Raw genomic sequence first — 27,513 nt, 5'->3', positions numbered from 1 at the left:
CCAGAGAAGTTGTGGAGTCTCCTCAGGAAACACTGAAAACCCACCTGGACGTGTTCCTGTGGGACCTACTTTAGATGATCCTGTGCTGAGAGGGGTGTTGGACTGCATGATCTTTCCAACCCCTAACGTTCTGTGATTCTGTGAAATCAGATCATATCTTCTACTGAGAAAAATCTGAGGAAATCACATTGTAGTATTTCGTCTATCCACTTGAAAGGCGTGATTATACACAAATGGAATTCCTGCTGCTTTTTCAGATTTTCATTTAAATAATGCTAAAAAAAAGTTTTGTGAAGGACTTGTTGTTTACTACCTTGTATGTTGTTTAACTTTGAAAAGTAACCACTGTTTGGCTCTCTCACTGGAAAGCTTACAGAATAAATGTTGTGAACTAATAAAGGGCATTGCACCCATCAATTGTTGGTTCTGGTATTTCTCTGCTCACCAGTCCTTGTGCTAGTGGATGAAAGAAAGGGAAATGACCATTTGAAAAAGTAGTAGGGATAAAGTTTTGGCAGGATATCAGTGGCCCCATTTATTTTCCCAAACTCTCAGCAAAGCTGGCTTCAGAGGTGTTGCACCAAAGGACTGAGCTGTGCCCCAAACGATATCCAACTAGTTTACCTCAAACCACACTCAGGAGCCACTGAGGAAGGAAGGCAGTCTTCGAGATGCCAAAGATATGGCTATCTGTGCCCATGTTTGTGAAGCCAAGGATAAAAAACACACACAAGCAATGTACTGAACTGTGCATGGAGGGCAGAGCACAGGTAGAGCAAAGAGTTGCATGAGCACATGAGTTGCAGGAGAACACTAGGGGCATGTGGGAAAAGGGGTGGGTACCCTCAGTCTATGTGAATGGAAGAAATGGCTCAAAGGACAGAGAAAAGGGGTGAGGAGATTAATTTCTTCAGGTACTCAAAGTTAGTAGTTACAATAGGCTGGCCTAATTCCATGCTATTGTACCTTGGTATAATAGATTATATGATGCTCAGGGAAAACTAATGCTGTGCTTCCAAACTACTTCTGAGCCCTAGCCAGTAGCATGGAATGAGGCAAACTGGTGACAGAGCCAATCACAAAGGATGTGCACTTTTGTTTACAGACATCCTGGAGCATCCTTGCCCTGCACATCAGTTCCATATACAGACAGGGTGACAGGCCCAAAGGGGCATAAACTATGATGCCAAATCATTAAGCATCAAGAAACCTCTCCTCTCTCAGCTCTTCCCCAAAGCTCTCATAATACAAGCAGAAGTGATCACAAACTTAACAGTATATATAATACAATCACATCTTCTTCCTAAGAAAGGGATGAGGCTAAACAAGTCCTTGTTTTCCAGTCATCTGCCATCTTCCCTCTTGCAAAGAGAAAGCAGAGGAAAGAACAGGAAGGGAGGAGAACAGGGAGAACCGTAAGTAGAACTGACATCATTCCTGGAAGCTGGTAGGAACAGCAGGGTCAGGAACTAGTGATTACCTCTGTTGTTGTGCTCAGCTATGTGTGTAAAGGCAACCTCACTGCCTTTATCAGCCTTGAGACTTCCATCATCAGAATTGTTGCCATCCACACCCTCCTGAGGGCATGAGTGCAGTAGGAAAGAATTCGAGGAAGGGGCGGTGCAGGTTCCCAAAGCTGTCGTGGCACATCCATGGTGCCATCCACACTCTGCCACCAGGCCCTCTCCTGCCTCTCTGCTGGAAAATTAACCTTGCAGAAATAAGAAGTAATAAATGTATTTTGAGAAAAATGTGAGCCCAAAATTTTATGAAGATTCAATCTTCTCCACGGGGGGGGGAAAAAAAAAAAAAAAAAAAAAAGGCAGGTGATGCAAGAAATCCGTACATTGTGTCTTGCCTCCTTCGGGGTCTGGAGGACTGTTCGGGATGCCAGAACTACCCGGCACTGCTCCGTGCTAGCGCTGCCTTCTAGTTCTTACGTAGTTGCCTTGTAAGGAAAAATGTTATTTCCCACAGGGTGGTGCTGCTGCACTGCCTGGCTTGGCGACATATGGAACGCCTGAGCTTCAGCTTCACAAGGTGGACAAACAGAAAGTATATTTTGCAGTGCCCAGTTGGCAAGACCAGAACAATGCAGTAAGCCAAACACCTCTCAGTTCACACCCAAATATGAAGACATCAGTGGAGCCTATGCTAGCAGTGCAGCAAAAAAAGGAGTGAAGATAACCCTGCAATAAGTATTCATTGATAAATCCAAAGCACCTTCTAAATGGTATAGTAAACTACTGGAATACACCAGAATAGTTACTTAGGAGAGGGTATTATTTATTGAGGCAATCCGTGCTAAAGAATCCATTGTTCTGACCCTGAAGCACTGTTACAGCAAAACCTAATGAGCATTCCATTCTCGCACACATTTGTTACATTTTAGAAAGCAAACAAGGAACTGTTGTGGCAATGTAAAATATATTTGCACTATATAAGCAGAGACAACCTGTGTTTCTCAGGAAAGAAATTATCATCCAAGCTGGCAGAAATGTTTCAGCCTTTAGGGTTTGGTTGGTTGGTTTTGTTGTTTGTTTGGGGTTTTTTGCCTTCTTCTTCCTCCCTTGTCATTTCTCTTCTCTTCTCTTCTCTTCTCTTCTCTTCTCTCTTCTCTCTTCTCTCTTCTCTTCTCTCTTCTCTTCTCTCTTCTCTTCTCTTCTTTCTTCTCTAAGACAGGGTTGTTCTTTAGCAGAAGGCACTTGAATTTTCCAATGTCATTTTAACACAACTTTTCAGGGAACAATTTATTAAATGGTCCGAAGATGATAAAAAATGATAAAAAATAAGAAATTCCAAAATAATGATGATTTCCCCATTTTGAACTTCATGGGGTGTAAATAGAAGGAATAACTTCAGCAGTTGTAAGCCATTTAACTTCTTTAGACTAAATTCTTGATCACTTCATGAAATGGAATGTTATCCCAGGCAGGATTCACCTGAGGTAGGATCTGTGTGTTTCTGCCTTGGACAGATGTGACCCCAAACCATAATGTTCTGGGAAACCAGACAGGCTCAGTGGTGCAGTGCTCCATTCAAGCTCACATCCATCTGTGCTCAACAGGGGCTGGTAAGAACATGCAGTGATTGCCAGAGAAATTGTTCACAGCTAGCCCAGGTATCTCTGCCTACTGCTTCACCATGCCATGCCAGGAAACACCCTCTGTAGAGAGCAGTCTGATATTACAATCTCTGAAACAAACAAACAAAAAATCCCACATTTCAGATACAATGAGCAATTGGACACGATGATCTTGAAGGTCTCTTCCAACCTGGTCTATTCTATTCTATTCTATTCTATTCTATTCTATTCTATTCTATTCTATTCTTTTAAAACTCTATATAATCCACATACTCCAGCAACACACTGCCTAAAATATTTTACATGGTAGAATGAAGATGAGCTGTTGAGTTTGGGTTATATAGACCACAGGGTAGAATTTTGGCTTTGCAAACCTGGATTATATTCCCGTTTCTTCCGCTCACAGGTCATTTGGTGCCATGGTTTAGTCATGGGGTCTGTGGCGACAGGTTGGACTTGATGATCTTTGAGGTCTCTTCCAACCTTGGTGATTCTATGATTTCTTGTTACGCTTCCTCTATTTCTCAGTGGGGAGAATCATGACAGAGTCATTCTGGTATATAACCTTTTGTCCACTGGCTTAAGTCAGAGCAGAAAGAGTGTTACCCTGAAATACTTCTACCATTTTCTACAAAAAGTCTGTGTATAAAAAAATAAGTTGAATGTTTTCTGCTAAATTAGTTATTTAAACCAAGAAATCATGCCTTAAACACATAAATGGAATAGCCTATGGGCGGGGGGGCGGGGGGGAAGTTTGAATAAATTTTTAAAGTAAAATAGTCTTTTAAAAGCTGGAAATGTATTACACAGTACTGTTTACTAGGACAAAAATGCATATTGTGTTATTGCAATAATGCTTTTGCAATATGCAGTTCTGGCATGAAAAACTGCTGACGTGTTATGGTGTGGTAAACAAAGTAATTAAATATTTGCAAAGTAAAAGACAGTAGTAACTTGTTGGAAATAGATTATGTTCTTTGTAGGCCACACTCTTCCCCATTTTTATATATTAAAATTTTGCATTAAGATCTAAAACCATATCTTCACTACTTTTTTTTTTTTTGCAAATGTGCCTATTTTTCCTAATTCATTGCAAAATACTTGTGGATAATTTTTGTCTTCTCTTTATGAACACTGGTTAAAACCAAAATGAGAGCCCACGACTTAATTGCCATTCAGAGCTGGGGAAAAAAGGTTATGTCATTTGTTTTAAGCAGTTTTTTGCATATAGATCAATGCTACTGTCTCTGACCACATTTCTAAAGAAGCACAGTGAGAAAGGTTTCCTTTTTGTTTGAGCACAGACAAATTAAGTCAAACAATTTTAATATGCTACATTTGAAGTATGCATGAAAAATAAAACTACTCGATATACATACTATTCGTATATGCAGATGAAACAAGACATTATAACCCAATGGGTGTATGCTTGATCTAAATCAAATTGGCAAACATCAGTTCCCTTCCAAAGCACAGAGTGGAATAGGACACCATGAGCAACCACTTAATACACTGCAAATTATTAACAAAAACTGCTAGTTCAGCATGGATAAAAAAAATACTTGATCAATTTGCTAGTGAACACAATGCAACTGTATGTGGCATCAAAACACAAGAAATTATTTGCTTTGCAGAATGTGAAGTTCCTGCACTTTGGACAACAGTTTCACTCTGGAAATGTAGAAATATCCCATTGTTTACTAAATCATCACATCAGTAATTTACCCCATGAGCTACGTTAAGTCTACAGCTCCTGTGAAGCAGCCAGCTCTATTACATTCCTCACACAAGTAGCAGGAAACCATCGGCAAACTGTAGCTCTTGTGTTCTGGCCACCCAGGACAAGTGACTTGATCAGCATTTCAGTTAGCACAAATGAGTAATTTGTACCATCTGAAGATACAGTCCGGGTCCAAGAAGAGCTAGGCTTGCCACTGGAATACACGGAAGCACCTTTGTCTGCCAACATCCTCATTATTAATAGCCTGCGGAGTGGGCAGTTTCTCAGTCATCTGCTTGCATGAACTCTAAATTTCTTCAACAGCTGCTGATTTTACAGGAGGAAGAGGCTTTGTGTTTGGAAAAAAACTGTGAGCTTTTCCCCTGGTCTCCTGGGCTACCTTTGGGCTTCTTCCAACTATCGGAGCTAAAGCAGGAAACCTGGCGTAAATTTACTCCTCTTCAGAGAGCAGAAGAGCCATGGTACCACTTCTCCCTCCCAGACAAGGTTCAGCTGGAATGTCAATGTTTAGAAATTCAAGCTTTAATGAAATCCAGGAAAAAAATGCAGCAAGTGCCTCAAAATTTTGCTGTTCAATGCAGATTGATGAATGTGGAGGTATTTTGGTGGTGTGTATTATTGGTCCCTTGAAACATAACAGACCAGAAAAGCAAAAAACTTACATCATTAAAACTACTTCTGAAATAATTTCAACTTTATTGTTCAGTTTGGGTGACTGATTACAGTTTTTTTTTAATTATTATTGCCAATTGGCATATTTGAGATTACCTGTGGAGTCAATATAATGCATTTGAAATAAATCTGTGAACATTTGTACCTAGAAACTGTGCTTATTTTCAGTCTAGCTTTCTTATAGCATTGCATTAACTTATTCTTACTGTTGCTCTATGTAGACTTTAGCCAACTAAAACACAATAGAAAAATCTAATTGAAAGATGCCTTGTTTCACAGGAGGAGTATCTTGAACAGCCTAGTGCTACAGAACCACCTCTGTCTCTGTGGTGGCTGTGCACCACTGAATCTTGCAGCACTTGTCATCTGTTGCCATAGCTGTTTGTATCCGCAGCCAAAAATTCACCATCCTTTTGATCTAATTCTGCTGTGACAGAATAAGCTATTGCTCCATTTGTCCAGATGTGCTGTTTGGTGCCAATATCATTGGTGAGTGACCTCAAATGCATTCTTTTGATTTTCTTTGCTAGTCTTGCAAAGCACAATAACATTGAACTAAATATCATAGAAAATCCACACAGGAGAAATGACGCAGTATAGCTGCCAGTTGTGTCCACAAGCCAACCTGTAGGAAAACAAATCATGATTTTTTTTAAATGCCCACCAAAATTCTAGTACTTTAGAAATGGTATGATCAAAGGGAGTTTTATAAACTTCTGGAATTACCACATATAAATACAATCAAACAATGTGGGTTTACAGTTCCATGCTTTTGCCTCCTGGGACAGGAATGGATTTGTCCTCATCAGGCAGGTAAGGTCTTTTTTATAGGCTTCTCTTTAGAGGTCAGACCCATGAGAAAAGGCACAACAGTCGTCACCACAAGACCAAATAAACATCTCTCAACAGTATGGATTTAACTGGCAGTCTTTAGACAAGCTTCAAAAGCCTTGGGATTAAATATTGTGTGCATGAGACCCTCAAACAGAAATATCTAGTGACTTATGCCCTACATTCCTGCATCCCTAAAAATAACTCCATTTTGTTATATTCTTTGCTATGAAAAGTCAAATTAATAGCTTCATGAGCAGAGATTAATTGGGACATTATGTGAACAGCAGACAAAATATGCAAGACATACACACATACATATTATAGTACTAAAAGGCATGTCAAATTCTTTCTAAAGAGTAGTGAAAGTACAGCTCTCATCCTTACTTTGCCATAATGGAACCAATGGGGAAAATGATAGATATTACAGTGATAAGCTTGTGACCAAATAGTAATGAAGCTGACTCGCCCACCCCTTCAAAGCAGCTTGGAGAGAAGCAGCTCAAGTCCTCCACACAAAAAAGACCAAACTTTGGAATGAAACTCCCTTTAGGTTGCATTTCCAAAATCATGTAATTTCACAGTGGAATCTTCTGTTCTTTCTACTTGCACAGTTCTGAACTACACGAAGTCATGATGTAACAGCTCTTAGAAGCTCCAGGTGTTTCATACTAGTTTGCTTGGTTGGTTTGGTTGGTTTTTATGTGGTTTTGTTTGTTTTGTTTTGTTTTTAAAATTTCAGCTACTCTCTATGTAGAAATCATCCCATTGAGACAGAGCTTAAGTAGCATGTGAAGTTTCATGAAGATTCACTGCCTGGGGATACCTCCATTTAGTGTGCATTTGCTGTTCTTCCTCTCTTTTTACATCACACCCTCAGGTAAGTCTGAAATAGTGATAAGATTATAGGAAAATAATTTGTGAACTGACCTGCAACAGGTGGGCTCACTAGATATGGTATGGCATGCAGAAAATACACAACACCTAGTGCTGATGATAAGGAAGAAGTTCCAACTACGTCTGCTGTCACAACAGGGATCAGTGTTACATAGGCTCCATCGAAGTAGCCAAAGGTAAATGAGAAAGGCACAAGCAAAGGGAAGTTTTGGAGAACTGGCAGGAAAAGACAACAAAGGCCATCCATTCCCACAGCAAAGAGGTAGCAAAAGTGCCGATGCTTCTTCAGACACCTGCAAATTTCAAAATGGAAAAGAAAGAGATTATCACTGGACACAGCATCTCCTTTTATGCACCAACAAGAAGCACTTCAGTCTCTCTCTCTCTTGCTCTCTCTTACACAGTTCAAATTTTAGTCCATTTTCTTACACAGTCTTCAGGATGAAAAGCTCCACTCTGATGAGCCCTCTTAGGGAAAGCTACTCACCTACAGCTTCAAAAGCAGCTGGTAAGCAGTAGCTCATGCTGTCTGACATGCTGCCTGCCTCTACTGAGGGAAGCTGCTCCACTACAAGAATTTTACAGTCTTCTGAAGTTTCAGTGTTTTGCATCCCAGTTCAGCAAGGTGCTCCCAGTATTATGCAAAAAGTATTATAGTATACCTATTTTAGCTGTGATCTTTTTTATCAGCCCTTAAACACTGGAGTTACCATGAGCAAAGCAATTCCCTTTCTCCCATCAATGACTGATTTTCCCCACAAATTAAATATACACAAAGAATGTATCTCTTAGAATCAAAATACTTCTTGATTTAGCCAGTCTCTACTGATGATACAGATGATGCACCAAAGCATTGTAAGTTCTCATGTACTGGAAAGCATGTATCAATTTTTGGTCAGTTCTTCTGAGCATGTGCCTGAGAGTGTTGGGCCCAAACCTTGCAAACCTTGACCCTTTTCCATAACTTCTGTGCCACCCTAGCAGCACAAAAAAAAAAAAAAAAAAAAAAAAAAATGGAAAGGCAGAAGAAGTAGAGACGCTCGAGGAAACAAGTACAGAGGATCATGCTCAATGTACCTCAGGCAGGGGGTTACATTCCTCCTGTCAACTGCAAAAGCTTTGCACAAACCCATAATTTCTCAGGAAAAAAAAAAAATCCCTCCAAAACATCAGAATTTAACAAATTCAGAAAAGACAAAACCATTAAATAGTAGGTATTTGTGAAAGTTAGTGTGTTGTTTTCTTTCTTTTTGAAGTTACACAACCTACAAGAAAACTATTGCAACTCCCTTGCATCCAGCCTCTCATCAGATAGAGCTTACACTTAGAATAGACTAGACTAGACTAGACTAGACTAGACTAGACTAGACTAGAATAGACCAGACCAGGTTGGAAGAGACCTTCAAGATCATCGTGTCCAACCTATCATCCAACACCACCTAATCAACTAAACCATGCAACCAAGCATCCTGTCAAGCCTCGCCCTGAACACCCCCAGCAACAGCGACCCCACCACCTCCTCGGGCAGCCCATTCCAGTGGGCAATCACTCTCTCTGTGTAAAACTTCCTCCTAACCTCCAGCCTAAACCTAAACCTTGCTTAGCCATAAACCATTACCTTCTGTCTGTTAGCCATCCAAAGGTGACATTACCAATGATGTCTATGACACCAAGTATGGACATGAGAAAGGCAGCCTGGTGATGACTCACTCCAACACTCAAAGCATAAGGCACTAAATAGACAAAAAGAGGGCTACAGCCATATGCCATAAATAAAATCGACGCTGCCAGCACCATGAAACCTGGCATCAGTAAAAAGTCATATTCCTTTCTTGAGCAGTAGCACAAACATTCATGAGACCACACTTTGATTAAAGGTGAACAGATGGACATTCTCTTCAAGTCTCGTTTCTGCTCTTCGGGGACATAATCCTGTTCAAGAAACTCGGGAGCAGTTTTGCAGTCCTCCTTTAGAGCAATTGGCCGCATCAAGGCACCACAGACACAGAGGTTTAAAACAAAACCTCCCAGGATGAGTAAAGCTCCGCGCCAGGAAAATTGCTCGATTAAAAGCTGGACCACAGGGGCCAGGATGAAGGTACCAATTCCACTTCCTGACATGGCTATTCCATATGCCAGTGCTTTTCTTTTGTTGAAATATTTGCCCACCATCGCAATGGCTGGAGAATAACAGAGTGCAAACCCAAGTCCTGGAACAGAAAGCACAGCATGGATGGCTTAACACTAAGCATAACATATGAAACACATTACATTACATCAAATAATCTATTTTCATCAGGACTAATTAATAAGAAGCCTTTTCTGATTCTATATCACACAGTCCAGTCATAGTGTGAAGGGAAACCAGGATGACTCCTTTCTTTAACTGTTAAGATCATTGACTTGACAAACCTAATGGATCAGCATTAATCCACAGTACAATGGCTCAGAAAGAAGTGATGAGGTTCACTTAGGAACAAGAAAAATCAACAAACATGAGAGAAATGGTGTGTCAGCCTCTCTCTCCTGGATGCAAGATGAGGTCTTGCCCCAGGGTCTGCGCAGAGCTGGAACTGGACACACTGTCCTCATGAGGCACTACTTTGTGTTTCTGTCACTTGAAATCATGAACATTAATTTCCAGCTCTTTGAAACACAGTGCAAAAAGGTTTGTAACTAATATTCTACAACAAACCTTTTTTAGTCAGCTAAAGAAACTCCATGCAGTAGCTGCTTGGATTCCTGACTATTTTAAATCCCTGTCTTCAAGCAAAGAAAAAGCCTCAGAAAGTAAAGTCATGTCCAATCTAATAAAAAAATAAGATCCACCTCTCGAATGGGGAAAAGGATTTTGGTCTCTGCTACAGAACAAGAAAGCAGATTTTAATCATCAAATCCTTGGCCTAACACTAAAACATATATTTCTGAATCTGCTGCAGAAATGAACTCCTGACTAGCTGATACAGAGAATGTCCTGCACTGAAGGAAAAACAGTTCCCACTCCCTTTGGCAGAACTTGCCAATAGAGAAGGCAATTACCCAACATTGTAACCAGCTTTCCACATCCTCCTCAAAGGCTGCACTGTGCAGAACGAGCAATAAGCCTGCCAGGATGGGGGTAAGTGGATTAAAGGGACTCCAGACAGTGGGTGCCCCTGCTTTGGCATGCCTCAAGAGGTGAGGGGAGAACCGGGGCAGAGAGCTGGGATTGTGGGCAGCAGAACCACAGAAGCAGTCCATCATTACTCAAAAGCTCTATTTGGCATACATACCATTATTTTTAGAGCTGGCAGAGGAAAATAGGTACTAAGAAAAGCCAATAAATGTCCTGAGAAATGTAGAACTGCAAATATCTTCATATCGCTCAGAAGGAGCTCTGCTACTTATTGCCGCTCCCCCATCTCACCTCAGCCTCACTCCTCACAGTTTCAAGTCCTGCAGCTTTCATGGATTTAGACCATTACTAGTTATGCTCCCACCTCCTTTCTGGTTTGGGGCACTACCTCTACTGTTTACCAACAGTTCATATCTCCATTTATCAGTCTCAACAGACTAGCAGTTCGCTGCTTGTAGAACTGGCTCTTTACAACTCCATGTACAAAGTGCTACTGCTTTTCCATCTCATCATTCACAGTGGTTCTCGCTAAGGAAGCCTCAGTGGCATTAGCATGGTATGTGGCACACTCCCTTGAGCTACAAGGAGCCTTTTTATTTGTTCTGAACACATTTGTCAAAGATTAACATTGTAATACAGGAGTGACAAGCACTACAATAAGGATTTTTTAAATTTTTTTTTTTTAAACAAATAAGCCGTTGGCAGCCTGTGAACTGCAGTTAACTCCACCAACTTGTTACTAAATAGCAGGGGACCAAGTACAAGGGCTTATATCACCGTGGCTACCAGGTCAGTATTAGCGAGGAAGGAATGTCAGTGAGGCCACGGGCACTTCTCAAGTTTTGCTGTGCACAGCAAACACGGGGAGATTAGGACAGAGCAAAGGCAATTTCCCCCATACCTGAACACAAATGGAGCAGCTGCTACAGCAACACTACCAGACAGCAATTTGTTTGCTGTTTAAACGGAATGTAATGCAACTAAAAATAAGGTGCACAGCTGAGGTACCAGGTATTCACCCAGTGCTCCTCTGCCCACTTACTCTGATTAAAACTATTTTATTTTATTTTTAATATGCAGATATTTGGGGGCAGACTACAACTCCTACCTTAGGGGCAGCCAAAGCCTGTATGTTACAATGAAAGGAACAGATCTGAGTATCTCTATTGACCAGTGGGGTGGCAATATGACATGGAGAACAGACTACCTCTCTTGGAAGTACCATAATTTGTAACATTCCTGTGTGGTTTTCCTGGCAGGAGCAATGAGAGCTGATTGCCTCCTACCTGTAAGAACTCCTAATGATAAGTAGAGATGTTCCAGGCTGGTGGCGAATGAACTCAAAATTAGTCCAGCAGATGCAAGCAGGCCTCCTAGCATGATACCAACTTGGCAGGAGACATGATTACTGATTAAACTCCCAAGTGGAGCTTTAAAGAAACAAATAAAGCTGATAGTTAATAGCAGGTCCTCACATACAGTTTGTTGCAACAGTCAACAAGGAAATGGAAGCAGCAGGCAAGCAGGTGATCACAGCCACACAGAGTGTTCTTCCAACAACCACCCTATCACAATGATGTGAGCACCAAAATATTTCTGAAAGTAATTTTCCTGAAAGTCAGTATAAAACTGAAATTTACAGTTGCTTTCTCAGCAGCCATTTTTGCAGATTGAAGTCATTATGGGTCAGTTTTGGGGGTCAAGAGGGGACACAGTGACAGCCCACACTGTTTGTTACTCCATGCTTGCAACAGTGAGACCTTCCTCCACCTAGAATTTGCACTTTATCCCTCAGTAATTTCAGATGTCCTACCTCGCTCCTCTCTGGCATTGTGGGCTCTGCATCAGACCCAAACAGCAGAGGTTTTACATCTTTTGGAGTATCTCCAGGGTTGCTACCATGGTTGTTAACCCTCTTCTGCACTTCTCCAGCGCTGATGGCTCCCAGATCACTCTGCCTATACCATGGGTTGTCATCACCAGCCCTCTCCCTCCCTGATACTTGCAATGCCAGGGCGAGGTTATCTTTATTTCTCTCTCTCTTTTTTTTTTTTTTTTTAACCCCAAGATATAACCTGACAAACACAGAATAGTTGCTGTGTCCCATTACAGCTGTGTCCCTGTAGTTCAGCAGTTCTCATGGACTAACCCTCTTCCATAGTATTAGGGAATGGGTTTTCACCTAGCTGTACAGTTTTAAAATAAACCCATGAGAACTTCAGTACAGCTGCTGCACTGATGCATGTAGCTCTCATCAACATTCAATTTTCAAGAAAAGAACATACAAATTTGATAAAAGGAGAATGACTGTGACTTGACTGGAAAGCTAGAGGTACATCCTATTCTAAATCTCAAATATGATTCCAATCAAAAGGCAAAAGAAATATGTGCTTAGTTAGTAGTTCTTAAGCACAACTTGTCCCACTAGACCTTGACAAAAATACATTTCTCAAAACTTAGATCATTTGACAAAACAAAGCTCTGCTTCTTTTCTATAGCATGAAGACACTCCCTTCCTGTCTAGCTATGCTGAGGGTTGCATTTTGGATATACCATACCCCAGAGAGCCCACAGTATCTATCTTTACCAGCTGACTTCACAAACTTGTGAACATGTTAAACCCAGATGGAGCTGAAGAAAAAGCAGCCACATTAGTTTTAAAAGGGTAATACACACCACAGAGCATTGTAGCACAGTCGACAATGGAGTGGATCCAAGCTGTTCTGGCATAATCCTGCCCAAAGTATGCCTGGAACTCCACAAAAAAAATGGAGATGCACCTAGGAAAGAAAACATTTAACACCAATCTGTTGCATGTGGGATATTTGCCTTGCAGAAAACACTGATCTCACTCTTCAAGTATAAAGAGTACCCACTTGAAGGTCTTTGCCAGCCTCCAGGAAAATCAAGTCTATGGTTTGCCTAAATTTTAACAGGTTATTGGAAATTATGGGCTACCTTAGTGCATGAGGATGTGAAATGATGTGTGCAAGCTGAATATTTCCAACAGTGCTCTGTGTAAGGCACCTAGGCTAGGGTGATTCAGTCACAGAATAATCTTTGCTTTACACTGGCACAACTGAAATTTGTGTCCAACTGTTATCCTGACAGTGGGATTAGATAATTAGGCTGGTGTAGAACCTAATTCAGACAGATAGCTATTCCAGAACATCATAATACCATGTTTTTCACAGTGGTATCTGTTGCTAGGTTTTAATAACTTATGATTTTTAACTGAAACGAAATTGAGTCATAGAATCATAAAGGCTGTTAAAGACTTTAAAGATCATCAAGTCCAACTGTAACCTAACTACCATGACCACTAAACTATATCCTGAAGCTCCACATCCACACAGTTCTTGAACACCTCCAGAGATGTTGACTCTACAACCTCTCCAGGCAGCCTGTTCCAGCCTCTATTCCTCAAGCCTGTAGTGTTGCTTGGGCTTGTTGTGACCAAAGTGCAGATCTGACATTCGGTCTTGTTAAACCTCATTCCCTTGATCTCAGCCCATCAATTTAACCTGCCCAGATCTCTCTGTAGAGCCTGCCTACTCTCGAGTAGATCGACACTCCTGTTTAATTTAGTGTTGTCTGCAAACTTGCTGAGGGTGTCCTCAATCCCCGCATCCAAATCATTAATACTAAACAGAACTGGCCCCCATACTGATCCCTGGGGCACACTGCTCATGACCAGCTGCCAGCTGGATTTAACTCCATTTATCACAGCTCTTTGGGCCTGCCCAACCAGCCAGTTTTAAACCCACCAAAGAGTACATCTGTCTATACCACAGGCTGCAAGTTTCTTGAGAGAATGCTGTGGGAGACATTGTCAAAATCTTTACTAAAATCCAGATAGTCAAGGTCCACAGCCTTTCCCTCATCCACTAGCTGTGGAAGCTCTAATTATCACCACATTGTGATGTTTCTTCACTGGTACAGAAAGCCTCATCTCCTGAGTTCTTCACTGACCTGGTTGCTCATTAATGGTAACATTCACATCTGCACAAACTGGCAGGATAGGGCCAGCAACGTACCTATAGAGCCAGCAACGTACCTACAGCTATGCGTTCATGGATGTACAAGTGCAAAGCAAGTGAAAAGTAACTTCTCATGAACAGAGAAACAAAACACAGCAGGAGCCCATGGACCTTACAATAGTTTATTAAAATGCTTCCAGGAGAGGTTACTTTTCTCTGCTTAACAAGTGTTACTCTCTCTGCAGAGGAAGGGATTAAAAGGCTGCATAATTTCATTCTGGCTTCTGGATCAGCAGGAGATCCCTTTTCCCTCCTGCAAATCAACAAACAATCACTTTCTTTGGGGTTTTTTTGTTGTTGCATATACGTCATTCTCGTAGATACTCTAAATGTCTGCCAGCCATTAGGTGATTTCTTGGCTATAACACATTTCACATGTGAACAGGCATTAAATACACAAGGAAACCTCTACTGCTATTACAGAATTGGTAACTTTGTGTACATAAACTAACACTTTGTCAGCATTTCCATACCCCTTTATGATGTTGACTCAAGACCCTAGGCTTCAGATCCCTAAACTTGACAGATTTATTTTTTAAAGAAGCACAAAATTTAGCTGCAAACCACCATATTTATGTTATACTGACTGTCTAACACAACACTGTGCTCCTGTCAGCATTCTGAGTGTTGCTCACTTACCAAGATGTCTATCTTGCTGCTTAACATAGCTTAAATGTCTGTGTTCACACACACCAGGCTTCTCTGTCTCCACTTGACATGAAAGTCACCCAACAGCAGCTGTGGAACCTATCTCACCCCAGATGTCTATATTATGTTTGTGCAAGGCAGTAGTCTATTCCTGTTCTTTCTATATTTGAGAAAAATATGTTCTGCATGTTTTGGATACCAGAAGGGTATAGAGAGAGGCCTCCTCTCTAGGCCACAGACCTTCTCAGTCAGGATGGTATGTGAAATGCCTGCAATAGGAAAAGGGGGTATTTACAGGCTTTTCAGATTCGGGAGCCAAGAAAATCCACTGGGACTACCAAAAATGAGAACGGTTGTGGGGTCGGAGGGACACAGCGGACCCAAAGAGACTCTGCATGATTTCTCCCTCTCTCAACGACCACAGCCTGAAATAAAGCTGCCTGCCCCAAGCTTTGCTTCCATAAGAAATCAAGGAGAGGGTGTTGAGAGATAGAATAGTTGTCAGAGAATCTGAGACTGAAACTAGAGGGCTCATAATCCCTCAGCCATCCCCACGGCCTTAGGAATTTCTGGAAGCCTTTTAAAATGTAGCAAGAGAGAGGTTTGTGCTTAGCAGAATAACCCAAACCCTCTTCCTAAGGGGAGAGAAAATAACAAAAGGGGGGTAATGCCACAAACAGGTCAAAAAGACAAGATGCAGCCCCTTTACCTCGTCACGGCCCTGGTACAGATAGTGACAAGGAAGCAGCCGGCAACGATCATCCACCCCCAGCCTCCATCAGGAGGCCCGACATGCCGGGGCGAGGCCATGGCGCAGGCTGGGGCGACTCCTCCCTGCTCCCTGCCTCAGTGGTAGGGGCCGACGCCAGCTGGCTTGCCCAGAGTGGGCTGGGGCTGCCTGGCACATGGGTTACTGGTCATCTGAAGAGAAAGAGAGAGAAAAACCAGGCAGAGAGGGGATCGAGGTACATCACACATGCTTATGCCACAGACATGGGGGTGTCTTTCAAACATCATTTATGAAAATTTGCTGGAAGAAGCAAAAGTGCCATCAGAATTTGGCCCTCTGTCTGGCATCATTTATTTCAGGGTAATTTGCCCAGTGGTTATGTCCTAGAACAATGTAACCTTTTTCCCCACAAATGTTGTAACACATACATGTAATTCACACTCTTTACTGGTGCCAGTTGCTGCAGCTCATTTACCTTCAGTGGGGCTCCCTTGACTCACACCAGTTCCTGGCCTGAATTGTATTTTCAGTTGCAGCCTCCACAGAGTAGCTATAGTTCCTTGACAGATGCTGAATATGCAACATTTCCACTCACAAGAACCACAGGCTTCCCAGGAAATGCTACCTGTTACAGCACATAATATGGACGCCGAGGTACTCCAAAGTGCAACTCAAGAAAGCAGCTACATGGTTAATAATGTGCCTTTTCTGTTCTCAGCCAGGCAATGTTCAAAGCTTGGGTGTGCAAGACCAAGGGCTCCCTAACCCAGAACAGCAAGGCATCCCAGAGCCAACCCTAAATATCACTGCATGTAAACCTTTGAGACATTATTCATCAGCTGCCTTTCCAGAGATACCAGAAGGTGCATTGCAAAACCACTACAAAATTATTTCAAGGAAATATAAACACATGCCAAATTTTAAAGTGAACTAAGTAGGATAAAACAGGAATGACAAAACAAACAAAACCCACAAGACATTGAAAGCTTAGCTGAATTTTTACTAGGCTGTAAGTAGTTCTCTGTAATGACACTGTATAAGAGAAGTAATTCTCATCTACTTGCTTGGCTTTGCAGATGATCATTCAAGACACAATCAAGCCCTATATGCTAGCATAACTCAGTGTGTAAGAGTTAAAACCAGAAAAAAACAAGTGCAATTTTCAGAAAGAAGTCAGGTCCAAACTCCAGTAGCTGTGATGTCATATGAGGCACCTGAAAGGCCATACGAAGTGAACAGCGAAAAGAACTGGTTCTAATCTCAGCACAAAATGTGTGTTTGTCAATGCTTTAGAGCAGTGATTTAAGGTAACCATGGTTGAGGCAGAATCCTCGAGAAAGATCCATGAATAAATACATCCACAAAAGATGCCAAAAACTATATTATGCAGCTATCTAGCTACAGAAGCTAAAAAAGTTACCATGAAATATCTGTTCCAGGTCTTTGCCTGTTCCTCAAGTACCATTTATTTGTGCCTGTGTGCTAGTCAGCCTGCTAGCTACCACTCATTTTACTCGAGGCCAAAAATATTTAGGAAAGAAAATTATTGTCCTATTTTCTCTCTTTGCATAGAAGGCTTTGCTAATATTTATTTATGTGTAAATATTTGTACAAATCTTTCCAATGATTCAGAACCAAAAGCAATGCCCATTCTAAGTCTTAAAACATGTACTAATGCAGCCTGTGTTATTCTCTTTTCCTCCATTGTCACAAACATCTGCTTCATTGTAAATTGAATTCTATCATAAAGGCTTTGCAAGGTCTTTGTTAACCTCTGTGTTTATATGGAGTCTAGTATAATGAAGTCACTGCTACATGAGGTACTATTACAATATAGCATTCACTAATGACTTGGAAGAGAGTTCAAATATGACAAAAGAAGAATCTCTAATGGCCTGTTTTGCTCAGCACATCCATGGCTCTTTGGAAAGATAGACATTGCTCCACTCTGCCTGATTACATAAATGCTTCACACCGCATAAAGAATAGTCTACATCTCAAATGAGACATGTGACATAGCTGCAGTTTGTATTATATGGCAACACACATAGCAGCTCACAAAGACTGAGTATGAATTCACAACTGGGATAATAAGAACTTTTGTAAGCCACCAAACCTGTTATCTCATGGGTAGAGGCTCCTAAGTGACTTTAAAGGGTCCCAGATGGAGGCAGTCTCTACAAGTTCATTCCTACAGCTGATTAGAAAAAACATACAAAGCAAATGAGATCCAAATGAGTTTACAATTTCAAACTTCATCTCCAAGGTATTCAATTGCTGGCACTTATGTACAGAAAAGATCAATGAAAGCTATGAAATGGAGACCAGGGCAGTTTGCCTTTTCTGAGACAGCTTCCTAATACAGAGAAAAAAATGTCAATGCAGCTGACAAAGCTATCTGAGAAGCCTCTGTGGGAGCCCATATGACCCTAATGACGTCACTGTCCTCTTCACAAGCTTTGCAACGTTTTGCTTAAAGGGTACATTTCATTTTTTGACCTTACTTGTTCTCTTCAGGACAAACACACAGCAGTACCAGTGTGTACCCACACCCTCCCTCTCTCCACATTATGTTCTGAAACAAACTCTCCAGCACAAACACAGACAAATTGAAGGAAAAAATGGAAAACAAATTGGCTAATGAAGTAAATTAAGAAAGCATGTGTAGGCAATTGTAGTATTATTCACATAAAGCTATTAGGGAACATGAAAATGCATGCAGTCAAAAGTGAGAGGATACCAGGCACATGATACAGAAGACACATCCATGGACTTGTAACCTGACACATACATTCTGTATTTGCCTTCCAGCATGCACTGCTAGTTTGTGAGTAAACCATCCAACATCCAACAACAAGTTTTGCAAGGTTTATGTTACATTTTGAGTAAGCTGCTGTGAATTAATGACAGATTATTTTTAACTAGTAGGGTCAATTATACATCCCTTTCTATATAGTTCCAAGCAAAAAAGTGACTAATTAAATATGTGCAGTTATTGGGTCAACAACTTATCTGATGTCTAAGGCAGTGATTACATGATAATTCATGCCAGATCAGTGAATGAACAGATCATCAAGCAGATCATCATCATCATGTTCCTGCCTACTTAGGTGGAAAATAAAATCCAAATCTTTTGTGGGGGTCTTTGTCTAACCTAGCCACAAAACGCTGATATCCATTCCAGTGAAGCCAGAGTGTCACAAATAGATTATACCCTAGCTGGCAATAAAGTCTTCCAGAACCTTATCCTGTCAAATTCAGCTGAATAAAGCAAGTACCAGTGCTTACCATCATGTAGCCACTACATTTTTCATCTGCAGGCCTCAAAAGTGGATTTACTGAGTTACTTCAAGTTTAAGATGGGTGATTGTATATACCCCTAATAATAGAGGACAACCACCTGAACTAACAAAGCACTGACAAAGTTCAAATTATTTTGCCCGCGCGTTTTTTGGCAATCGCAAGTAATGCAGTTAGGTGAAGTTTATATAAGCAGATGATACATCACAGAAGGCTCCTGAGCACTTCAGACACACCTCTGCAGCACATTTGCAAGGCAGGGCTTCTTATTTTGAATCTGAGCAGTATCTTTCACTGCCTGTTCTGGAGGAATGAAGATGTCATTTTATGTTTTGATTCTTAAAGCTGGAGAAGGAAATTCCAGAAATGCCAGAAGAGATAATAGCAACCCTTCAATAAGCAGAAATATACATCCCTTTTTTTTTTTCCAGAGGAGTCAACAGTCTCCACATGCAGAATCCTAACTAATTTCAATGAACAAATAGCAATAGCCAGGTGCCAAGACTTCTGGCCCAACTTTCCAGGCAAGCTTCAGATCGTGTTTGAGACCCTAGTTCGCATTTTAGCCTTATGCCAACATACCTGAGGATTTGATGACATATCAGATTAAGCAAACATAGATTAGGTATTCGGTTGCATGATCACTTGCTGTTATTTTCACAGAACCCTGCCTGCCAACTTACACACTAACAGCAAACATTTATTGAGGTTACAAGCAACAGAAAACAATCGTATTATAAGAAATGCCTGGCCAACAAAGAAATAGGCCAACCTCCCTGTAGGAGGATCAGTGCAAATCTCATCTACTTGACTTCACGCATGCTTCAAGGAGTACTGTGCCTTTTGTAGCTTCTGAACTAATAGGCAAGTTAAATAATTACCTTTCTTGTTGCTGCATGTCTAATAAACACTTCTGTCAACCTGGCAATTTCCTTCTAAGTTTAGAAAACTCAATTTGCTTACATTCCGGTACTGTTTTCTAATTATCCATATCATGGACAGTACAGATTGTGGAGTCTGCAAATGAAGCTGAACAGGCAGAAAGTGCATATTTTGGACAACCATGTCCTCCCCTTCCCAACCCTACCCTGGCTTGCTCTCATGTTGCATCTTTTTTTAACCTTTCTAGTGCAGGGTAAGACTCCTGTGGCCTATTTGCTTCACCTTTAGCAATGTAAGGTCTGATCCCCACTGGCAGTGCTGATTGCTATTACAACACATCTCAGCTGTGCATAAAAATTCCAACTGCTTGTGATGGCTAAAGGAAAGCAGAGTTAAAAGAAAAGCTCATGAAAGACCTCTACACTTCGAAACCTTTGACAGATCATTTTCACTCAAGCATTAAGCAAATGTGCTTTGCTGTGAGTTCAAAGAAGATATGTGGGGTGAAGGTGACAACAAATTCTGCTGATGCACAGGAAAACCTTAGTTACAGAGCATGCCCTGACAGGTCACTAAACAATGACTCTGTTCCTCAAATTAATGTGTTTGGTTTCATTTGGCAATATAAGTAATTTATCAGTTACTTCAGCAGCTGTTTTTGAGAGCCCTGAAAAGAAAACAATGTTCCTGAGAGCATCTCCCTTGCTCAGTATGCTCAGCCAGCAGAAAGGAGCGGGTGAGGTTACTAAAAAGGCACTGTTATAACCTCACACCTCATCACGAGGTCCCTTTCGCTGAGGAAAAGAGCACAAAAATCCACGGCAGCCTAGCAACTGGCCAGCACAGTGACGGGAGCCACTGACCTTCTAAAACGTGGCACACAGCCAGCAAAGCACTCGCTGCCCACTGTGCCTGCCCCTCTTTCCCCCTTAAAGATTTTCTTCTTTAAACTAATTGATTCAATAATTATATCACAACACTGTGAAGTGAAGATGTGTAGCAGTTTCATGACATAGGATAGAGGAATAGCAGGTAAGGTCACAGTGGCCTGGCCAGGGACCAAAGGGTTGCTTTTTTCCTGCCTCATTCTGCTGCTCTGTTTACAGTGTTGATGTGTCTGGCCAGCTCCATCAACTCAAGAAATGCCACCTCATCTTCCAAACAGTTTGTATGTTTTTTGAAGACACATCATTTGTAGAAGAATATGGGGACAGCAAGAGGAATGGGCACAAGGTCAGGTTTGTATAACAGCCCCACAGCAGGAGCACACAGCCCCCAGACCATACTGGGTGTTCTCAACCTACCACTTTCCATTTCTTCACACTATCCTGGCTACACAAAATAAAACAGCTGTGTATTAAAATATCTTTGCAATTTCTTTAGAACTGTGTGGAAGGATTTTGTGCAGTTTACCCAAAGTAACCGGCCCAAATAGATATACCAGCATAAATAAGCACAGAATACAACACCTACTTTCACCTGTTTGATCATACAGAGATGTATGTAAGAGAAGAGACTTACCCAGAATTTTCTTTCTGGATCAGTGTAAGACACATACATACATATAGGCTGTACATGCCATTTGCTGCTTTCACAGTGATGGTGGCTTTGGTGAGGCCTGAGAAACTTGTGATAGTCTCTGTGTCCAGCACACCAAGACAGAGTCCCAGAACAGAGTCCCAATGAATTTAAACCCTACCCCCACCCCCAGCTTTTATTTTTTTAACAATGTACACAGCTTTCAAAGTCACTTTGAGAACATTCATGTGCATGAATTTTATGAAGAACAAGTCTAAAGCAGCTTAAGCATAGCTGGAGAAAATTAATTAATGCTTAGAGTGAAAGGTAATGGAATTGCATATATTTACTGCATTTACCACTCTGCACCTAGCTCTAGGACATTGTTAATATTTTCCTAGATATACTCTATTCATGTAGCTCTATGACAGTTCTACTATCTGTCTTATTTTTCTTGACGTTAAGATTGTGTCAAGCATTATTTGTAGTCATTTGCTACATTCATTCATTCAAAAAAAAAAAAGACTAAAAAATAATTAAAAGGCATAGATTGAGTAGCAAAGGATAGAAGAAGGGGAGAGAAAATTGTCAGATAACAAAGAATGTGCTATGTGACTGTAGATTGTAAGAAATGTGTGAGATTAAATATTGAACATGTTTTGAAAGAGCTCATTTTTTAGATCCTGAAGGGTCGGTGATGACCTTATCTGAAACAACCTACAGTAGAGAAATGAGCTTCAACCAAGCAGCAGGTTAAAGGGAAGACATAAAGTTGGCATAATACTGATTACCATTTAATAGCCTATTACCTTCATGTCACACGTTTCTCTTAATACTATGGTGTCAGTGATCTCCCTTCTCCACTGACCAGTGCCCCCTCCAGAGGCTTCCCAGCCCCATCTCACCAAATACAACAGAGCACGTTAGTGAGATGCAATATTTGATATGAGCACAGAAGATGCCAATAACTGCAGAAGCTTCTATCAACAGAATTGCCAAGAAATGGAACTTTTTCAGCCTCCTTTTGCTTCACCCCTCCAGCAACTGCATACCATTGTAGGCACTACATTTAGCAGTCTGGAAGGCAGATAAAATCCGAGTTGTTCCTATATACACGGCTCTTTGGATTCAAAGGCTATTTCTAATCTGATTTGTTTTCTCCAAGAAAGAGACGTCCCATTCTGCACCTTGGGTTAGCTATTTAACTGGAAAAGTACAGCTTGTTTTGATTTCACAGAGGCTATTTATCAAGAGCTGTATGATTACAACTTTGCCTTGTTTAACAACAATCCAAGAGGTCCTTTCCAACCCTATGTTCCTAAATAGCAATAACTTTGAGCATTGTAAGGCTACTGCTGTGTATCCTCAGCTTTCTTCTCTACTTAAAGATGTTTCTGTCTCTAGAAAAAAATGATGTTTATGCTCTTCTGAGAAGATTGGCAGGCTGGTCCACTGAAATATTTCTTGTCCACGTCAGTAAGCCTGAAGATTACATGTATCTATATAAGTAGCACATTCAGCTTCTCAAGTCTCCATAAATTCAGCACCTCTCCAGTACTGTTAAAAATGGTTAACAAGAACCATTTACCTGGAAGTTCATTAAGGGGATTGTACCAGAACCACAGTCAAAAATAAACCAACCAACCAACCAACCAACCCAACCTGACTTCTAATTGTTAGTCACAGGGCTAGCACAAAAAGAATACTAAACCAAATTGTAATAATAATTCCAGGTTTTTATCTATAATTTACCTGAATAAATCTGGATGGTTTACTCTGCAAATCTTTAACTTCTTTTACACTTTTAAGGAGGGGCTTCCCCATGATACAAAATAAGAGCAACATTAACAACCTCTTTGTATTCTAGTAGCACTTCAGGACTTCTAATCAGAGTGGATGTCACAGTTCTAGGCATCATACAATTGCCTGCCTCCCAAAATATATCAAGATAGAGAAGATAAACTGTATGACGGCCCAGCTTCCATTGCTATGCTGAGCAGCAAACATTCTTCATTTGCTTCAGTTTGTGCATATGAGGGAGGGGGATGGCTATTAAAGAGGACAGACTGAACAGAGCATGGGTGTGGGAACAGGAGAAGTAACATAGAAACCAAAGGAATGTTAAACAGGTAGTAGAGAGCAGGGGTGCCAGAGGGGCAGAGTATCTTTCAGATACTGGAAGGCCACAGTAAGGTCTCCTCAGAGGCTTCTCTTCTCTAGACTGAATAGCCCCAACTATCTCAGTCTGTTTTCATAGGAGAAGTGCTCTAACCCTCAATCATCCTCATGACCCTTCTCTGGACATGCTCTAGCATGTCCAGATCCTTCCTGTAAAAGGGGCTCCAGAACTGGAAGCAGTACTCCAGGTGGGGTCTCACCAGAGCCTACCTAGCATGTGTAACTGTATTACTGTAAACACATGGTAGGCAGGCAGTGGTTGTGGAAGGTTTATTTACAGTTACCTGTATGTTTCTAATGATTTCTAACAACATTACATTTATCTATTACTTACTTTTTGAGCTTTATAACATACTATTAATGATAACTAAACATTGTCAAGCACTACTTGTTGACTATTAAATTTAAGTATGATAGTCCAATCATTTTCTAAGTCATCCCTATCTGTGTGAGGATCTGTGTACTTCTCTGGATCAGGCACATATTAGTTTCCATTGAATTCTTAAAGAAATGTTAATATATGACCCTAATTGTTTGGAAATTCTGAAAAAGCTTTTTATTAAAAGTTGTCTTCAGCTGACACTTTCCCCACATCTGTTATGTTATTTTTTCCATACTCAGGAAAATCTTGCCTGGAGAAAGAATATCACTGCAAAAGTTCCATGGAACATGTGAGAACAGAACACTCTTTCTCAGACCATTACATAGTCAGTCTGTGGAAACCACTACTCTCCATTCTTTCACTGGTTCCACATCCCAGATTTGACTTTGGTGATAAGGATTCTCTTAGGTCAGCTGGAGATGACCTGGCAAAGGAGATACCAAGCAAATGCTATTTGCCCTCTCCAGAGAAAATGAGGATGTTATCAGGCACTTCAGGAGTGCTCAGGCGCCAACAGTACAGCTGTGCCTGTGTAAAACTGAGAGGCTCCAAATTATGGAGACTCATCACGTACACACGTAGAAGTGACAAAGGCCATCCAAAAGCTGTGGCTGCTGACAGCTTTTATGTCTTGTCTCTGATAAGAAACAGTACAGATGCACACCATTTCCAACATACATCCCTAGTTGGGGGGTCACAACCTGGGGAAGAGCTGGCAACCATTCTGCAGTGTCCTGGGAGGGCTGTGACATCACACTCAGATGCTCCTCAGCAGAGGGGAAGCCAAAAAGGAGGCAGGACTCTGGGAAATCTGTATGTCCTCACCTAGAAATTTCAGTGCTGTTCTTAGAGAGCGCATGCTTGTACGCCGAGCTTTCTGCAGTTGTCATCTTTTCAGCCCTTCTGTTTATGGAAAAGCCTTATGCAAGTTATGCAAACTAATTTGATTTATATTGTCTGTGAGGTTCCTGAGTGGATGTTAGTAAAACTAGGAACTGCACTTAAAGATATCTTTTCCCCCTGTTCTCAATGTCAGAGTCTGAGCAGCACTGCCAGGTTTTTAACAATTCACACAGAAAAATACATTTCACTGTTAATTTGCAAGATGTGAATTGCACACAACTGCTTCTAAAGGGAAAGAAGAGAACTGTTTTAAAAACCAAATTCTATACCTACAGAACAAGTTATCCAGAAGATTACCTCTATTAATCTGACATTCTAGGGCTGCTGTTAGTGTCATTTCGTCATCCTCTTCTATGTGCAAGATTTGTTTGAACTCAGGTGTGAAAAGGCAAGGCAGGTTATTTCCTTTTGTTCACACAAGCTTATGTTCTGAAACACACCTATTAGGATACTTGATACCATATGTGCTCTACTAATGGAAACACACATCACATGATAGCAGACTGTCACTGTGACCACTGTTTTTCTTGGGAGGTTTTCAGCAACTCTGTAAAATTAAGATAGCCTTGCTATCATTTCAAAGCCCCTATTAATTTCCCCTTTAACAATTATAATATATAATATAATATAATATAATATAAATCCAAAAGGATTGGATGAATAAGTCTAAACACTGAAAAGAAAATAGAAAGATTAAAACCTGGATGTCTACTGGTTACCAAAACAGGCTTCCAATACCAAATACTGATGAATGTTGCTTTACAGGGTTAGGTATTTCTGAGAAGTCACAGCACAGATTATACTTACTCTATTATAAATAAATACATAAATAAATAAAAGCATAAAATATTACATAAGACATAATGTATAAGATACAATTGCTATATTGAATTTATAATATATTACAAAGAGATGTAGTAGATATTATAGCCACAGGTACATGCCAATGGACACGTCTCTACAAGAAGGTTTGTATGTGTGTCACTGCACACAAAACTTCAGAACCTCATGACAGCAGGGGAGCTACTAAACTGGGAGCTACTAAAATGAAAGACAAGGAAACAGAAGGAGGTCAAGAGGAAAAACTTTTAGAATGCCATTAAAAAAACCATCTCTGACCAGGAACAGCATATTTGACAGCATGCACATTGTGAAAACATGCACCTACTCACGAGTAACAGTTTGTCTTAGTGAAATCACACACTGAAAGTGAACAAATGACTGATGTGTCTGTGGCAGATCATCACATTCTTCATTCTCAGTCTTCCATTTGCCTCACAAAGTCATCCATAATTCAACTAAACCCTTGCTTAACAGTTTTAAAGATTCCCTAAAAGCTAAAATAAACTTGAAGAAAAGTGCCTCAGTTCCCTCTGCCGAGCCAATACTGGTGCAGCTGCTTTGATTACATCATTTACAGAAACGACCAGCAGGAACTTTCCATGCTACTTAAGGGTGTGCTTCTGCTAATTACTATTGCAGCCCAGCAATACAGTTTCTTAATTTTAAATTAAAGAGCATTTCTCTCCACAGAGAATGTTTTTCTTTTGTTCTGTGAAACACACACATGCAAAAAAAAAAGGCTACCTGTCCTATTAAGTATGGTTTGCTTTCCAGATTTCTGGCTATTTTAACTTTTTAAAAGGCTTTCTCTGGTGTTTCTGTACAAGCTCCATGGGACTCTCAGCAAGAAGAATACTACAGTAAGTGTTCAAACATGCCTATGTTCATATTTATGGAATGGAAATATAATTGGAGAGAATGCTTGAAAAATTGGCTGACCACAAGAAGAATGGAATTATTGTAACTCATAAAAAGCAGGAGACCAAGAACACTGCAGCAGAGGACCCATGGGTGCTTCTTGCAGGAAAAATAACAACCTAACTTGTAAGTTGGGAGGGCAGAAATTTTACAGAAGAGAACTCTGAGCTACATGAGGACTAATGAGTTAGTATGTAGAAAAACAGGAAACCACTTTCCCCAGATTGTATCATATTTGTCTTTTCAACAACTGCACTGAAAAGGCAGATAGCTATAAAACAAAGAGAAAAAAAGCCCATCTGGAGCAGCAAGACAAGATGTCAGGGAGTCACCTTGTTAAATGTTAGACAGCAATGATACAAAAACCCATAAAAGGTGAAGTTAAAGGACTTGAAAAAGGGGGAAATAAAGAAAGACAGGAAGAGACTGATGCTATCTAAGAAAGTCCTCTAGAAATTTATCTAAGAACTGGCAATAAAAGAACTGATGTAAATGCTCCATCTCTTCTTCCTATCAAACCCTGTCCTAATTAGAGCAGCTGAAAGCAGCACAACATTTACAGCCACAGAACCAGCCCAGTCTTTCAAATCTCCCATAGAAAACTCCTACCAGCAACCTCTCAAATGAAAACACTTCCAAAGCAAACTATGCAGGCTCTGCTGTTTCATGTCATCCTCCAGACCAACTGCAGGCCATTTATCACAGCATCTTGAACCACAGTTTTAGAAAGTTTATGAAAACGAATGCCAAATGCTTGGCTAAAAAATTCAGGAAAAGATTGGAGAAATAAGAATAGGCTTTCAACCTGGTACCATGTTCCAATAGGAGTT

At 40.7% G+C, this 27,513-nt stretch overlaps 1 protein-coding gene across 7 annotated transcripts in view; it reads right to left on the bottom strand.

Moving 5' to 3' along the window:
- Window positions 1-5,557: 5,557 nt before the first annotated feature.
- Window positions 5,558-27,513, bottom strand: part of SLC16A12 (solute carrier family 16 member 12) — a 30,619-nt gene continuing 8,663 nt past the window's right edge. The window contains exons 1-8 of one of the 7 annotated variants that reach the window (XM_054163462.1): window positions 21,463-21,498; window positions 17,876-17,956; window positions 15,739-15,950; window positions 13,018-13,121; window positions 11,628-11,771; window positions 8,845-9,436; window positions 7,260-7,519; window positions 5,558-6,123 (exon numbers count right to left, since the gene is read on the bottom strand). In XM_054163462.1, coding sequence (XP_054019437.1) covers window positions 5,861-6,123; window positions 7,260-7,519; window positions 8,845-9,436; window positions 11,628-11,771; window positions 13,018-13,121; window positions 15,739-15,839 — 1,464 coding nt within the window. In that variant the 5' untranslated portion in view covers window positions 15,840-15,950; window positions 17,876-17,956; window positions 21,463-21,498 and the 3' untranslated portion in view covers window positions 5,558-5,860. Of the gene's footprint in view, window positions 6,124-7,259; window positions 7,520-8,844; window positions 9,437-11,627; window positions 11,772-13,015; window positions 13,122-15,738; window positions 15,951-17,875; window positions 18,125-21,462; window positions 21,499-27,513 lie in introns of those variants that run through there. The other 6 variants (XM_054163466.1, XM_054163465.1, XM_054163463.1 and 3 more) reach the window with 6 other exon arrangements.

This window comes from Dryobates pubescens, chromosome 8 (assembly GCF_014839835.1).
Source record: "Dryobates pubescens isolate bDryPub1 chromosome 8, bDryPub1.pri, whole genome shotgun sequence".
In the NCBI taxonomy this organism is placed as follows: Eukaryota; Metazoa; Chordata; class Aves; order Piciformes; family Picidae; genus Dryobates; species Dryobates pubescens.
Note: the sequence above shows the minus strand (reverse complement) of the source record. Positions and strands in the feature narration are given on the sequence as shown.